At 33.1% G+C, this 17550-nt stretch overlaps 1 protein-coding gene and 1 long non-coding RNA gene across 2 annotated transcripts; one reads left to right on the top strand and one right to left on the bottom strand.

The window, feature by feature from the left end:
• LOC137581445 (uncharacterized) lies at positions 1-538 on the top strand. The gene is made up of 2 exons (XR_011033159.1): positions 1-63; positions 128-538. It is a non-coding gene; the product is annotated as an uncharacterized lncRNA (long non-coding RNA).
• A 6242-nt stretch (positions 539-6780) lies between these two features.
• LOC137580590 (ficolin-2-like) lies at positions 6781-7609 on the bottom strand. The gene is made up of 3 exons (XM_068294688.1): positions 7598-7609; positions 6978-7465; positions 6781-6916 (listed from the first exon to the last, which is right to left on the bottom strand). Exons 1-3 carry the CDS (start codon positions 7607-7609, stop codon positions 6781-6783), a joined length of 636 nt encoding a protein of 211 aa, XP_068150789.1.
• Positions 7610-17550: the final 9941 nt, after the last annotated feature.

The raw sequence follows: 17550 nt of genomic DNA, 5'->3' as shown, positions 1-17550 counted from the left end.
ATTTAATCTGGATAATATTTACTTTATTCTTTCCTGCTTTAAGTTGGTCAGCATCGAAGCATTGTAAGCAAAATGATTCTTAAATATTCTAACTACCATAATATATGTACATTGTATATAATCGTAGATCGCTGCGATTTCCTACCTTTGGAGAATGAAGAATCTGAAAAAAAGATTGTGTAAATGAACTAAAAGTATGGAGCTATGATCGGGATAAAAATAGTTGCTCTTCATGGTCATATTTTGGCTGTAATGTGGATGGCAATAAGTTCCATACCCGACGCATATGCGAAATTGCTTGCATTTTCCCATCAGCCGATTTTGCCACTATTGGGCCAAGACCTGCCAGAAGTGAAGTGCTAAAGAGAAAAGCTATCGAAGAAAAGGATAAGAGATAAACATACATACATACATATCTCAATATTGGCTTAATTTAAAATGTATAACATAATAAGATTAAGGATTATTATACTTTTCCAATGTACCTAAAGGTAATAAGTATATGCAAAAGACGAATATACATTTCTCTACTTATTAATACATATGTATTTTAGTTATACAGACTTCATATACATATATATACATGTATGGATTATCCACTTTTATCCATTTTTAAAACTTTTAAAAAAAAGATGGATATATGTATATTTTGTATTGATTCAAGATAGATTTGCTTAGATCTACATAGCTTCATTTAATATCTTATCCAAGTTTATCTAAAGAGTGAATAGAATGTTTTAGAAATTTAAAGTTTTTGGGTTCAAAAGTTTCGTATGTATGAACCTGACTTTGAGAAGATAACTTTAAAATGAAAATATAATGATTGAAGACCTAAAGAATATGCGTACATATAGAGGTTTGGTTTTCAAAGGCATACATATAGATAATGGTCATTGATTATAGACTTCACTTCAATTTCTTCTAGATTTTATCTAAAAGTTATAAACTTTATTTTTTTAAGCTATAAAGAAAAGACTTTATAAAGACTTTCTTGAATCTGATAATGGCTTATGCAAATCATATTAATTATTAAGAGAGTCTCTAATTACAAGTACATTTATGTTTGTTATGTTAACATTTAGTGTGATTAAGCTCTTAAAAATTCTTTCTGCTAAGCAGCGGAAAACTATAACGTATTGGAAGTAATTCAAAACTATTATATGTATGTACCTACATATGTATACATATTTTAACTGGAAACTGACTGAGACAATGTAACCCCATTGTATGCCCAGGTATCAATTGGCCAGACATTTAATGCTGCCGCCGCCGACGCCGCAGCTGCAGCGAGCGATAAGTGAGGGCGGTGATGGGGGTGTGGCGAGCAATGGGAATTTTGCACGTACGCAGACTGCGTCAATAATAACTGCATTGATGACAAACTCTCTCTTTTACACCCGTTCTCTCTCACTCACTCTCTGTCTCTCTCTGTGTTTCTTGCTCGCGCTTGTCGTTGCACTCTCACGCTCTCTCCCTTGCATTTCCTGCTGCTGCCGTTGCTTCTTCTTCTTCTTGCGGTGGCCGTTTGTGCTGTAGTTCGTGTTCGGTTCATTGACCGTCGGCACGTGCATCGTAAACTCGTGCACGACCTCTTGCAAGAGTATATGGGAGTAGATGTGTCGGAAAACTATTGCACATCCTCACAACACATTACACGTTGCATTTTATCGCCATGCACATGTTCGTTTTCATTCTAGCTCGCTCTCTGCCTCTTTCTCTCTCTGTCTTGCTTTCTGTCTCCCTTTTGCACTTGGGCAACTATAAAAACTGCTTTTTATAGTCCGCCTTGTATTTGTAGTTGTTTGCTTTTCAGTTGCGCGTGGCTTGCATTTGTGTGTGTTTTCCTGTCTCTCTCATATAAACAAGATTATGCCTTCGCATGCATGTTTGTGTGTGTGTGTGTGTGTTCCTTTCCCAATTTAAATTGCATTTCGGTGCCGTTATTTTTAAAATTTTGCCCCGCCCCCTCAAATTATGTCATTAATTAAAAATGTTGAGTATTTTATTTACATATTCCGGTTAAACGTGTATGCACATCTTAAGGTGGGCCCTTATTTTGGAACTACTTTTGAGGAATACACAAAAAAAAAGTATTCAAAATTCATTAACTCTTGTTGGTATTATTCATGGATTGTACTTTACTTTACTACTTCAACTTCTAAGCTGTTGGAAAAGGAATGAGTTCTTATTCAAATCATTTTGAAAATGTTATTAGTTTAAGTTGACATACGGTGCGTATACGTTATCAACAACATCAAAATCGAATTTCCGAAAGGCAACGCCGGATCACAGATTCCAATAACCTTGTTCTTTTGGCCCACCCCAACATGTACATACATATGTATGTAGGTATGTATGTATGTACATATGTATGAGTGGGTATTTATTGCCCTATTCCCTTCGTTTTCCATTTACTGATTGCAAATAACAATTTGTAGTCAATATTTTGCATTTTGAAGTACATACATATGTATGTATTAATCTGAAGTATTTATTGTATCGTTAGTTGTGGTCAGGGCATTCCTTTTCAATTTATGATTTGACGATTATAAGAGCCCATTTCCGTTCTATTCTAGTACATATACATACATACATACATACACACTGATATACATACACATATGTATCTTTGCTGGGGCTCTTAACATGAGCGTAGTCAAGTTCTTTAATCAGTCAAGTCTTCAATTTCTGTTCTAATTGATTCCAAGCAAGTAACTCATTGTATGTATATATGTAACATCTAACATCTCGTTCCTTTCTCTGCGATCTTCTGTCTGGTTAAGTCGTATTCTAGTATGTTCTGGTAATTGGATGTTTTAAGTCCTGATGTACATATGAAAAACTCTTACATAGATCTATACACAGATACGTGCCTTTTAAAGCCCCTTTTTCATTGATTCTAGCTACACCCATGTCTTTTACAAATGTTTCTAACAATGAATGGCAAAAGTAAAGTCAAAAATTATTGTGCCACACATGAAGTTCATTAAAAAATATCTTATCAAATTTCCTCAAAAAAAAAAAAAAAAATCTTACATTTTTGCGATTCGTGTAAAAAACGAAATTTAATTAACGAATTTCACTAGAAAAGTTTAAAAGTTGTGGAAAATTTTTTTCCATATTTTTGAAAGAGAATTAAAGCATTAATTAGTTTATAACTTTGAACTAGCCCCCTCTGCCCTGTCAGGGGGACTTTAACCAACGAAATCATCCCCTTTCTCCACTGTGCACGAGTTTTCAATAAGTAGTTTATAATAATGATGAACAATTTGCAATTAGCAATAATTAATTTGTATTTTTTAAAAGTAGGCCTAATAAAACTTTAAACTACAATGAAAGGCAAAAGTAAAGCCATTTGATTTAAAATTTTTATCAATGAACTTCTCTTTTGACTTTTCTTTGTCTGTGTTATCGGTATATAAAGGTTTTCCCCAAAATGCATTTCATTTATTGTTTTAATCAAATGAAAATTCCCACCAAAAACGAGAAACACGATTACAATAAAATTGCAGTAACTCGAATCTTGACCTAGCCCAACTTATTGGTATATTGGTAATATAAAGAAGAAATTGAAAAGCAATTTTCAGAACTACCCAAACAAAGGATACATATCTTTTCAGTATGAAAACTTCTAGTCTCTTGTTGGAAAAACCTTTTATTTTTGAGTTTTCCAAAAGTTGTCTTGATTAAAATGCAAAAAAATAGCCCCCTAATATCTAAAATGTATTGGTTCTTTGTGAAACATCACCAATTGCTTGGCTTAACATATATTTTGCGTTTTGTCATTACTACTTAACAATATGTATCGTGTTAAGGGGTGGTCTGGAACCCTCCAGAACCCTCCCTCACCCGAGTTAAATGCTGTTTTTATAGTATGAGGGAAAGCCTAATCGTTTAGATTTATTCTTATTTTCAACTTCTTTAAAAACATAAGATTCGTGCTTACTAAAAAACTTATCTAACTTAGAAAACTGTGGTAAAGTTATTACTAAATAACTACCTACAAGTACTTAATACTCTGCCTTAATAAAAGTATGTAGTGGGTGTCTGGTATAAAAACAAGTTTTCCACTTCATGTCGTTCCGAAAAGACCTTTCTCTATAAATCATTTGTTATGTCTGAAAAGTGGATGTCATCATTAAGTAAATGTTTTGAGTGGTTTTTTGTTTTCTTGTTATAATTCTTATCTATATTGAGAATATAAACTATAACTTCATTCGGCATCTATAAATCATGCTTAGTTTTCACTTTGAGTTTTAATTACTGTGAACGAAATGAAATTCTCGTTTCGTTTGTTTGACACGTCCATTGTCCATTAAAAAGAGAAAATTGTGAAAATTGGATTTTTGTTGTGAATTATTTTTGTATATTTTTTTTATAGTGAAACAAATATATAGACGATTACAACGTTGTAGCTGACGTCTGTGGAAAATATGGGCGCGTGCAGTCGTAAAAGCGGAAACTAATACTCAACAAAACGATCCGAGTGGCTCGGGGTACGACGCACTAGGCCGAGAAGTCAATGTACTTGCGGCCAACCGATGTGTGAGAGAGTATGGCCTTGTGGGTGTCAAGGTTGCATATATCAGGCCAAACCACAACTATAAGTAGGTACGTTTCGTATACATTGTCTTTGGAAAAAACAAATAAATTATATACCAAAACTTGAGGCATGTGGAGGACTTACGTAAGATGTAACTACACATACAATATTGCAATCGCCATTGAAATGGTTCTAGATTAGTTTGTCTAGATAGTTAGTAGACACTTGCTTCAACGTTTAGGTAAATTGCGCAATCTCCTAGATGTCTATCCGTCTCTGTAGTGAGGTGAAGTATCTATCTATCTATTGCCGCATCTGAGAAACTGGTTTTCAATTAGACTTACTTTGTTATGGCTAGTCTAGAACATTAATTAGCACCTCTCAATGGTTGTCTCTAGGAGTTTGTCTCATATTGGTTAACTAAGAGATACGAGTGTATGAAATAAAAACAGCTATTAATTTAAGCACCGAATCGTTTTTAAATGCTTATAGTTGGATAATTTTTAAGTATTATTGCTATTATACATTGTAGTTGAAGAAGAACTATAAAAAATAATAGTAATAATAATTTTTTATAGTTTCATTAACATATTTTTTATATCATTTACTATTTTAGTGATGAATTTCATTTGGCATGTTTTATTTATTTTCAAGAATTGATATCTTCTTAGATCATGTAACTTATGCTATTGAGTTTGTCTAATTCTAATAAGTTCTACTAATTCCTGACTTTTAAGTTGGCCTGACTTTTTCTTGTTTGAGTACAATCAATCTTTATCTAGTTCGAAATAATGAAAATAATGGAATTAAATCACTAAAAGTTTAAAAAGATTGTTATTTAAAATAATTAAATGAATATTTCTTTACCAAAAACGTTTTTTCCTGAGACCTTTAAATAGTTTATAATTTGTTTAGTTTTTTCGAAATTACATATATGTAAGAGTCCATAATTTGATTGGAAATTTAAAACGTTAATGGAAAATATCAAAAATAAATATTCAAACTTCATATTAAGATTGAAACTAAAGTAGACAAAACATAAAAAGCTTTAAGATAAAAATATTCAAGTTAAAATCGAAAAAAAAACTGCTTAGGGGCAGTCCAATACTAGTTTAAACTTGTAAAAATATATTCAAAAACGTATTAAAGATTTTTTTTTTAAATTTTTGTATTTAAAAACTTTTAAATGGTCTCTAAAATCAATCTAAAATAATCTGCTCTAGATTCTAGTGGTAGTTCTATTAATTGTTGTCAATCTAAATGTCGTACACTGCGTATACGTAATTATTAAAGCAAGAAGTTTGTCACCCATATATCTACATATATATATACATTATAACCCACCTCAATATATAAACACACAATCGATCATTAATCCATTGATGATTCAACATTGTTAACAAAGACAACGTAAAGATCAAAGGCTAAAGCAATATCAAAGTCTAGACTCTAGAGACAATATTACAAAATTTTAACTGCATATATAAGATTAACGTAAAGTGCAAACAGAGGTAGAGGCTTAAGGTAGTCGTTGTGAAGTACACACTTGTTAGGGTATTTGATAAGCCATTTGCGAAGGTCATGCTAATCAAAAGGGGCGTTTCGATTCAATGAGATTAAATTGAATTGCAAATAGAAATTAAAATGGCATAATTTTAATTTATAGTAGCAAAAAAATATGATAAATAGTTGCAGTTCATGTAAATGTAAATTTTTAAATCAAATGAACTGCCAATTTTGTATTTTAGAAATAATTTATAGATCCTTTTAAATAGCTAGATCGTTCAACTTTTTCGTCAGACTGTTTATCATAATATTCTTTAACAAAAGATTGTTATTGTGAAATGATCTAATGTAGGACAACAAACCAACATAGATCCCTGAAAGGTTTTTCTTTAAAGTAATATAGTTGGTATTTGAAATACATTATGTTCTGACATCCTTTCATCATATAAATGCTGATTGTAAAACTAACTTTTTTTTAAACTGCGGTGGAGGAAAGGGGCGTGTCAAAAATTTTAAATAAACTCGATCACTTAACATACTACACGAGCCTACATACCAAATTTGGTGGCTCTATCTGTCATAGTCTCCAAGATCTAGTTGTTCAAACGGACGGACATGGCTAGATCAACACGAATATATATATTTTAAGGGGTCCGAAAAACATCCTTCTGCCCTCTGTTACATACATTTTGTGCGACTTTAATAAAACAAAACGACGGTCTATAGTTTGATTAAGAACAGATGTATTTCGGACGCAATAACATTTTCATTGTTTTGTATGAATAATTCGTTCCGCGCCAACGATACCATACAACTCCTCCTGCATAGGATGCTGATGGCCCTACATAGTACATTCCGAACAGATTGCTGTAAACAAATTTAAAATAAAAATAGCTTCAACTATAATCACATAAATGTATTGACTTACCTAGAGGTGCAACCTCCATACCACCAGGCACCGAATCGAGTTAGTGCACAATTATTATTTGCGTCTGTATCATTGTCGTTGTCATATGTCGTAAACATTTGATCCTGATGGGGCCTCAACGAATCTCCCGCATCTCCAGTAAAAGTACCCAATTTGCTCATCTTGTACGATTCATTTTCACTTTCAATATAGAACTCGTCGTATCGGGCGAATCGAGTGTTTCCTTCGAAATCCTCCAAATGAACATACAACTCTTGGGTCTGTGATTTCGTGATGGCATGCAGTTTGTCGAGACCTATAAAGAAATCTCCCGAAAGGTCTCCAAATCCTCGTTTGTATTCAGTCCAATTTCTAAAGAAATTTAGTTCAACATTTGATCGACTTGCGATTACTGTATATCCTGCTCCTGCAATTTGAGCATCGCATAGCACAGGGAACGGGTCGAGGCCAGGAACAGTAATTTCAAAGATTCCTTCGACACCAAATGCCTGTGGACAAGAGGTTAAACGATGCACAACATTTCCATAATAGTCAGTGTCCTCTCCGACTATAAGACTAATGAAGAAATGTTTTGTTAAAGTCAGTTTTCATTAACTTTTCTCAGTTGTTTCACCTTGTACCATTGGCCACATCATTATCCAAATAACTTTGTGTTAAATTAGCAGTTGGTAATACTTCTGCACTGCACTTGGTAAATGTTAGGCCTAAGACTGTCAAATAAAACCACAAAGTATTCATGGTAGCGGTAAGTGAACTAGCAACAGATCTCCTAAAGCTACGTCTTATATACACTCCAATTAGAAGAATTTTTATGGTCTTTATTGCTTAGGACCATAAGACAAGACCATGCTGGATCAAGATGTCATTATACCATGCACCTAGAAGGTGAAATTCTATATTAAGGCCGTCAAAACTAATTGCAAGAGTTTTTAACTCAAAAATTTTTGAGCAGCACAGTGGACAGTCGAGTCAATCTAGCCATGTCCACTCGACTTAAGCCATGTTTGTAGACTTTCTTTCTTATAAACATCTCTCTCAGTATACCAAATTTTATAAAAATCGGATTCATACTACTCAAGGGTTCGAGGGTTTAAGGGAGTGAGGAAAATAGCCCTTCCTTGCTTACTTGAGAGAGATTTTTATGTACTTCATATATCTATATAATTGGTGCATGGTATACCGAATTCAAGACGACGACTTCATCACTTTATTATATTTTATCTGAGAATTAAACTCATATTTAAATACATGCTTTTAAATGTATATTTATGATTTTTCTTAGTTATCTACTGCCAAATAAATATGTGCTCAGTATTTTCTTTTTATCTTTATTAATTTAAAACAACATAAAAAAGAATATACATACCATACTGATCCCACTGAAGTGGGAAAAAATAAGAAAAAAAGGGGAAAAACTTACCCAAGAACCCAATAACAACGAAAGGAAAACTAATGGAACGACAAAAACCAAAAAGATCTGTCATCATTTTTTCCCAAATCTTTTTTGACCATCATTCTTTGTTCTTCGTCCTTATTATTTAATATTAAACTTAGAACTGTACAGCAATAAGAACAATAGACTAAAATGGCACAGATCTAGAAAGCTTTCTTGAAGAGATTGTTTCCATATTCTAAAAGTGAAAGATAAAGGAAAAACAGGATACAAGTATTCGAGAGTTGGCTAAAGACATTAAAGAAGACCGAATGCCTTGAGACTGTGAGTATGTCCTTTTTACAAGGGTATAAAAACAGATAATGGTAAATAGAAAGATTGTTTAGAAATTAGTTTAAATCGAACTTAGCCGGCTAATTTAAAATATTTAAATGCTAGTTTTAAGATCACAATGAAGTTCGTTAAAAAAACAGATTTCCAAAAAGATTCAACTTAAGACCACTTGAACTTACTTTTGATTTCCGAATTCAAATTGTTTTCCAATGCAAATTTGATAGATTCTTCATTCATTTTTCTTCATCATCTTGTTTTTAGTCGGACTCTTCAATCTTAGCATGAACATCTAAAACTTAAGTTTATTTGCATTTGTGCAAATAAAATGTAGAACGAAATCAAGAAGAATTACATAAAAGACATATATAAGTAACTAAATATATATGTACATATAAATATAAATTACATAGGCAATAAATAAGCCAGGCCCAAAAGGCCGAGACACACAGTCGGATGGGCAATTCTTTGCCATACTTTATAGCCCTTGAGAGTTGGTGACATTTGGGTACACGAAGACCATGTCCAAGTCCCTGGCATTGGCTTTGACGTTCGGTTTTGGTGGGTTTGTGTTTGGGTTTGGCCATGGCCCAAGGGGACATGGCACAGTTTTTCTTTGGTTTTCCATTCATTTGTATTTTTATTTCAGCCAGCATAATGGAATTGAGAAGACGACGAAGAGAAAGTGTCAGAAGAGCTTAAAGTGACAGTGAATAGCATTTTCATATTACCGTATCGATTTTTGTTTATTTTGTTTGTTTTGTTTTTTTGCCAGTTCCAACACGTAATTGTTGAATATGTAAACACAATTTCAATGTGCAATACTTGGGGATGCGATAATGGAATATGTAATATTCAATTCTTATCGTCAATATTGAATTCAAAGGGTCTAATAGTTTTATTATTGTACTCGTTGCATCTCTCGTGTTGATTTCACAGATTGCACACTGCTCGATCGATTGAAGGTTATTTATAGGTCTTCAACTTGTTTAGCGTCTTGAATCAATTGAAAGTGTTTCGAGTTGTGTAATAGTGCAACTGAGTGAGATAGGAATAGGGTGATGTTATCGGTAAGATGGCGTAAATTGTGCATAACATTTGGCAGCTAGTGGAAACTTAATTTATAATTAACTTAGAGAAGTTGTTGTTCATTCAATTCTGATTCATATGGAGAACAATCACTTGACTGACATTTATAGTTATGTAATCGATCCTGTGATTCACAACTGGTTTTGGTCATTTTGTATTATGAATGAATGTGCATGGGTACTTTCCCTGTGGTTCCCTGGCCCTGAATTGGCATTATTCAATTAATTCAATTCCTTTTGATTTAAGAACGTTTACTTTATGATAATATTACGAATCTTGACTGTAAAAAACACCCCTAATAATCTGGCCATGGGTGTACATACAAAGACTTATGAAACATTGTTCCTTTTATTTTGGGAATACTCTTAGTTGGGATATTAACCTCTCTTTTTATGTTGATCTACTACAGATTTGCATCTTTAATTGACACAAACAATAACTTTTATGTTTTTACTTCATCTGGTTGTAATTCACAACTAGTTTTAGCATCGAATATCAAATGAGCGCTATACAGATTGCCTACTCATCTCTTTGATTGCTTCAAAGAATTTGCTTAATGTTTAAAATTCAAACACATTAAGAGTTTGGAGTATTATAGGACCATCCTGTAACATTTAAATAAGTCCTAATGAAACAAGTTATTTTCCCAAATGCTGGCAATTTGTGATAAATTTAAATATGAACTAACATATGACAGTACAAGGCATCATAAAAGGATTTGACTTTTGAAATATATTCAGAAGTTTTGGAATGTTCTATAAATAAAAAGAAGTTAATATTGTTCATTGAGTTAAATGCCTTGTCATACCAACAATTCATATGCTTGATGAATACCCTTAATGGATATCCTTACAGCCTATGGCACACTTTGAGGGGCGAGGTCCTCTCATTTCAAAGGCCTAGATCCGACTATGTGTAAATGGCATATAAAATCTGTATAAAAGCTGAAGTAAAGAGTCAGAGACGACTCTTATCCTATCCTAGAAGCCATAGGATATAGGGATCGGAAAAGTCATGAAGACATGAAAAGTTTAACTCGCATTGGTCTCAATGACACAAAGGGTAGTCAGATATAAATATATTCTGCCTTAGAATGTTATTCAAGAAAATATAAGCAAACCATAATGGAAATTATAAGATCCCTTTCTTTTTTCAATTTCTCGTGATTTAATGAGTCCCTCGGAAGTTATCTTCATTATTACTTGTTCAATTACATGAACTACTTCTTAAAGCCAGAAATATCTATTGACTTTCGAGTAGGCTTAATAGACCATAGAGCTGTAACTATTGTCAAGGAAGAAGTTATAATCAACTAGAGCACAGATCTAATACATTGTATTAAGGACATTGTCAAGATAATGTCAATGTAAAAATCATAACTAAACTCAAATTAAGTTGAATCCACAATTTTCATGGGATAACTTTAAGTTACATCCTTGACTTAATACGAACGTGACTTTTGTTTTATAGTAAATTGATGCCATTCGGTGTGCCAATTGGGAGAAAAAAGGGAACCGTTAAAACGCATTTGCAAATAACTAATTGCCACATTCAAGCATTCAGATGGCCCCTAAGCCAGTTTTATCATTAACCTAATATACCATTAAATTTTCAGGCCCATTACGTGCAAACAATGCCGGCCGGCAAAAGAAGAAAAAACCAAATGGAAAAACGCCACCAAACAGTGGGAACAACAACAACAACAACAAGAATAGAGAATAGAGGAAAACGAAACCAAATTAAAAGCAAACAAACAAAAAAATATTTGCCAGTATGAGACAACTTCCCCAAAAACAAAAATAGGCTTTCCCCCCCACCCGTTCCTTCCAGCACGTTCTTATCAAATAGTATTAGCCGGAGAAACACCGCGCCCCGCGCATGCCAATTGCCCACAACTGTTCCAACCACCCTCGCTCTTTCTCTTCCAAATAAAACCGAAAGTCAACCTCCCCAAAAAGCCAAAACCCTAGAAAGAAAAAGGGAAATTTTTGTGGTGTCAAGAAAGTGAAATGAAGAAAATTGCAAGGTCATTGAACCTGAGGGGCAAGTTGTTGGAAAAGCTAAGCCAGAAAACCCAAGACGCAAAAGCCGCACACACACAAAACCCAAACCAACCCCCGAAAAACAGGAAACCATAGAGAAAAATGAAATGGAAACACATGCGTGGTTAGTTCTTGATGCAGGGTTGGCACACTCACCCACACACCTTGGCCAAAAGGTGTAATCAGTGGGTGGTGTGGTGTGGTTGGATGGGTCCGGATGTTCGACATACACGCACAATTTGACACACATCTGCACATCGGTAAAACTCATAGATAGCAATCGTTAAATGGTCACATAAAACGCGAAGAATCCAAAAAGTTAAGGACAAGAGGGGCGGGGACCTTTCCTCTTCTTTCTAAGGATTAGCCCTGCTTCACCCTAGAATCTATTGTATGTACGAATTGTAGAAATCGTAAAATTTGAAAATTTATTACTCTCTTTTCGGTTCAGGGCGAAGAAAAGTTTTTGTGTTCTTGCGTTGAAACGACATGAAAAGTTTTAATCGACTTGCCTAATGTTCCCCTTAATTGGGATACTCAGTTGCCCTTAAAGTGGTGGGGGGAAAGAAAAGGGGTTTCTGAAGCAATAAATTTGATGTAAAAAATCAAGTCCAGAAACTGACACAGAAGACCACTAAAAAACAAGAACGAAATAGAAAAGAAATTTCAAAATTGATATATCATCTGAAAATCAGTTGAATATTTTGCTATTTAATGGAGTTTGTTGAAAACAATTGTTAAAAACAATTTATTTAGTTAAACTTATTGCCCTATAGATACTTTTCTTTGCGATTACATAAATTGCTCTAGATTGATTATTTACTCCATAAATTTCTTAACACCTTCACTTCTTCAAAGTCCATGGCAAGTGCCTCGAAAGGCACTCTGAAATTTTAAGTGAACTTTATGCAGATGAAACTATAAATTACCACTTGAATATAGGGAGATATACCTATATGGATGCCAGCCCTAAGCACAGAGCAACACTCAAGTACATCCTGATAGAAAAAAAACTCCAAACATGCAGACAAACGTATTCAAAATAGACATAAATAGACAACATAGACAGAAAGCTCCATCAAACGATCAACAAGAATAACAAAATTTGTCTACTGATGGGCAATATTCGACTTTGGAATACCCTATAAAGTAATTTGTCTCAATAGTCATATACTACATGCATAGATGAGGCAAGGGGGAAGGTATAGGGGTAACAAATTCAAAGGCTATGATACCAAACAATAAAATTTGAATAAATTTAGACTTTGAAAGTGCTGTAACTTTTTTTCAAAACTTATTTGAAGTGGAATTATCTAAATTGACGTCATTATAATAATAAAAGAATTATATGATATCTAAAGAAGTTTAAGTCAAAAATTAGAAAAACTGAAGAACAATTTTCAAGTCATCTTTCTCTTTAAAGTTTAAACCCAAGTTTTAGCATAGTTAGAAAAATATTTACACCAATTGATAGCAATGATTCAAAAATGTATTCGAAAACTGAAGTTTTGGTTTGGTTTTGAAATGCTGAAAGGCTTTAATCTTCGTGTTGGTTAAACATTTGTGTTCAAAATTTTGTTTTCTTAAGTTTAAAGAATCTTTTTAAATATATTAGAAATTAGAGAAAACTGTTATTTCCTTATATATGTACAATGTAATTCATGGAGAAAGATTTGTTTTATTATTTTTACAGGAATATTGTTGTTTTTGAAACATTGTGTAACACACTGAATGTAAATAAAACATTAATAAAGAACATAACAATAATTCTTTCACTTCATCCAGTTACTATTCGCAACTGGTTTTAGTGTTTAAGTCACTCGATGTCCTTAGAATTCTAGGGCTGATGAGAGAACTTGTTAGTTCTTGAAATAGCGCTTACAGAAAACCTACCTAAAACCTAAAAGGACAACAAATAATATTTATTATTATTAAGTCCTTTCCTTTCTTCCGATTGATTTTGAAATCCTCATATACCATTTGACCTCTCTCAAATAAAATCTAAAAGGTATGAAAAGTTAATAAAACAAATGAAAATGAGTTGAAGTTCGAGAAAAAAAAGAAACTGGAACAAGAGACAAAAAGTGAGCATGAACTTATCTAATACTATGGATACCGTTACTTGCAGAGGTCACTGGCCCATAGACCATAGAGAGAATGAGCAAGAGCAAGAGGCACTTGTATGCCCACAAGATACACACACACACACACACACACTCACACTCTCTCTCATCCCAAGTCACAGCCGGTTATGTCATGCTTATCAAATCCAATTGGAATGAGTCTTGTGGGAGGGAAATTTCACCTAGTTTGAGTGTATTTTTAATGATTTGAGTGTCTCCAGCTGTTTGAGTTAAATGGGAAATTTAGAAATTTGAGAGAAAAATGTTTGAGTGTTTCTTACTCAGATGGGAAATTTCTTCAAAAGAGAGTAACAATGAACTTTGAAATTGAAATGTATCTCTGTGTGTATGTATGTGTGAGTGTGTGTGTGTGTTTCTAAGATGTTTTTTTGTGTGCCAGTCTGATTGGAAGTGAGATGCAAGAAAATATATTTTCTTTTGCGAATTTTCTACAATTTCTTCACTCTAATTCTCATTTATAGAGGGCTTAAAAAAAAAGTAAATCGTTTTACTTTAGAACTTACTTTATTTTGCCTTAGATTAACTGTTTATACAAATATATAACGAAAACTCTTGGTATACGTTATAGAAAATATAAAGACATAAATGTAGAAAAAAATTATATTTTAATTTGGAAAACTCCCCCAAATTTTAACCCATTTCGGGCTACTTTAAAGTTTTGAAAAAATTTTTTACACTTTTCTGAACTTTTTAAAAAGTTTACTAAAAAGATATGGTAAATATAAATATTTAGATATACATATTAAGAAATATGTTTACAGTAAATTATTGCCCTTAAATTTTAATCCATCCAAGATTTTCTGCGACTTTTCCGAAGATCTAGACAACTTTTCAAAACATTTTAGAACTTTGTAAAAAGTTTATTATAGAAAATTAAATGTTTGATTTAATAGCTTTAAGTAAACTATTTTAAGTAAGAATAATGTTTGAATTAGACACTTTAAGTAAGTTATTTTATTAAGTAAGTTTAATTAAACTGTAGAAAAATAACTCTATTTTAAAAACATTTAAGTTTAACATCAAGAAATAAAGATTTAACGTGATATATGAACAATTTATACCTTATATTAGGCATTAGAAACCCAAACCAATCCCAACAACTATTTCTCAAAACCCCTCCAAAACAGTTTCGACATAAGTAAACCACCCTTCTGTGTGTTAATAGCAAAGAAGAAAAACCTGTGGCAAAAAAAAAAAAATAACCAAGATATACAAGATGTACTTCCCTTTCCATACTCAACTCGGAAAAAACTGGAAACCAAAAAGAAAAGAAAAAATCATCTGTTTGAGCTGCGCAAACTCCATGGGCAACTCTTGCAACGACTCTGACGACTACGCAATACAATTGAAATTGTTTTCAAGGCAAAGGAACACTGCGTAGTTCCCTTAGAGCACACAACAAACCGAAAAGGGGAAAACCATCCAACCCACCCACCACCAAAAGAAATGTGTTAGAAAATGTTTCTTTGGGGAAATTTTTGGTATTGGGTATTTGGTGCTGAATTGGGAAAAACTTTCGAGTCGTGACCCATTTTCAGTACAACATACGTTGAAGAGTTCAAAGACCTTAAAAAGCAACCGAACCGTCAGACCGGACTCTTCTCTCTGAAAACTGAGTGGAGTGGAGAGACACGTTGTGGGGAAGAGGCAAATGAAGCGACAACCCCAAAAAGCCTGGGGGCTTATTTCATTTTTTTTTTTTTTCAGCTGTGCTTTCGCTTTCTGTATCTAATTTAATTTTATTTACACACACACACCCGCACACTCATCTAACAAATGCAACTGGGTGGTAGGCGGAGGAATTCATGATGTCATTTTGTTATTATTCTTTTTATTTTTTGGGGGAGGGTTCCGAAAATGTGCATAATCAGCATTTGGAGTTTTTATTTATACTTAAATTTTATGCGTAGTGTCCCAAGTTGAGCATTGGTAAGCCCTCCGATTCTCTGGTCCTCTCTGGTTCTGGTTCTTGTTATCAAAATGGTGGTTGCTCGATATGAAGTTTGATTTCTGTCATGGAAGGGCTTAGCTTGACCCATATAAGTATGTACATACATTTGTGTGATATGTTTGGCTTGATATTATACGTTACGATATGAGATGATAAGAGAGAGGGAGAAAGAAAGACGACAATCGCCATATGACTTAATTAATGCGCTTAATTTTTGTGATAAAACAGATTAAACCCCTGCACAGTTACATGATGTTCCCTTAATTGGTGTTGATTTGTTGGGTGTAATATCAGTTCGATTTAATGGTTTTGATTTTAGTAATTTTGATTAACCATTTATTATGCCATTATTACTAAGTCCAGAACTTTATAACAATCAATTTTGCGGTATTAAAATGATTTATTCTTCAACTTTTATCTCTAATTTTTTTACGTTTTATAATATTTTTCTTCAGTTATTCCTAAAACTTCACATGTTTGACTCAATCTTTACGCTTGAGGGTTTAAAATTTAGGACCTTAGGCTAAAAATTTTGTTCACAGTTTGTTCTTTAAATTTTTCAAATACATCCAAATATAGTAAAATTTAATGGTAATTAGAATTGAAGATGAGATAACAAGTTGTTATTAACAACCATTTTCATATTTGTGTGTTTCCTATTTCCTGGCTAAATATTTTTGCCAAGGCTTACTCTATTGCCCTTGTGATCTAGTGTAATAAATATTTGGCTAATTCTAATGGAAAGTTTTCTTATAAAGTATGTTATATGAGCCACTTTTCAGCTTTTATTTCATAATATATTCCATATATCTCCATTGGGTGTCTGACTTTTAAGATTTTCCCAAGTCCTTTTCATGGCTTTTAGTTTTAAGGGTGAAATGAAACTTATGATTAGAAAAGTTATGTTAAATACAGCAAATTGATCTAAAATTTGTTGTGATTTTGGACGAGCATAGATAACAAGATGATATATAAAAAAAAATATAATCAATATTTCTGCTCTTTTTATTTTTACATGTCAAAATTGTCCCATTACATAAAGGGGTTTCAAAAATACTATATTTAAAGCAAGAAACAAAATTTCTCAATGTTTTCTTTCCATAAACTTACAATATTTACTCAAGATGAAATAAGTTAAAGGAAAACAAAACGATATACAGTAAATTCTTTGCCCGAGGGAAAGTTCAAGAACCCCATGAAACCGTCAACAGGCAACAGACACTGCCATCAACATCGACTGGCTCACGGGCTATGCTGTTGGATGGACGGCATCGTCTTCTGCCATTTCCCCATTCACTGTAATAGAGATTTTCCCGCACTTAGGACACACACACACACACACACCCTTCTTAGAAAGTTCTTTTTTGGCGCAGCAAAAGAAAGTTCATTGAACTTTTTGTTGTTGAGGAAAAATCGGAAGCTAAACTTCCCCAACTTTTATGGTGTCCACCGACTGCCTGAATGTTCGAGCAATTGCTAGATATGCAGAGAGGAGGTTTGGTGGTTGGTTTTTTGGAAATACGCATACACACACACTCACACACATAGTAACTCTAACAGCATAGATATGGTATATATGTTGTAGTTAAATTGGTTAATTTACTTATGATGGGACGAGGAGTGG

This window comes from Drosophila tropicalis, unplaced genomic scaffold, assembly GCF_018151085.1.
Source record: "Drosophila tropicalis isolate 14030-0801.00 unplaced genomic scaffold, ASM1815108v1 contig_845, whole genome shotgun sequence".
Taxonomy (NCBI): Eukaryota; Metazoa; Arthropoda; class Insecta; order Diptera; family Drosophilidae; genus Drosophila; species Drosophila tropicalis.
The sequence above is the reverse complement of the archived record's forward strand: the minus strand, read 5'-3'. Positions and strand labels throughout refer to the sequence as shown.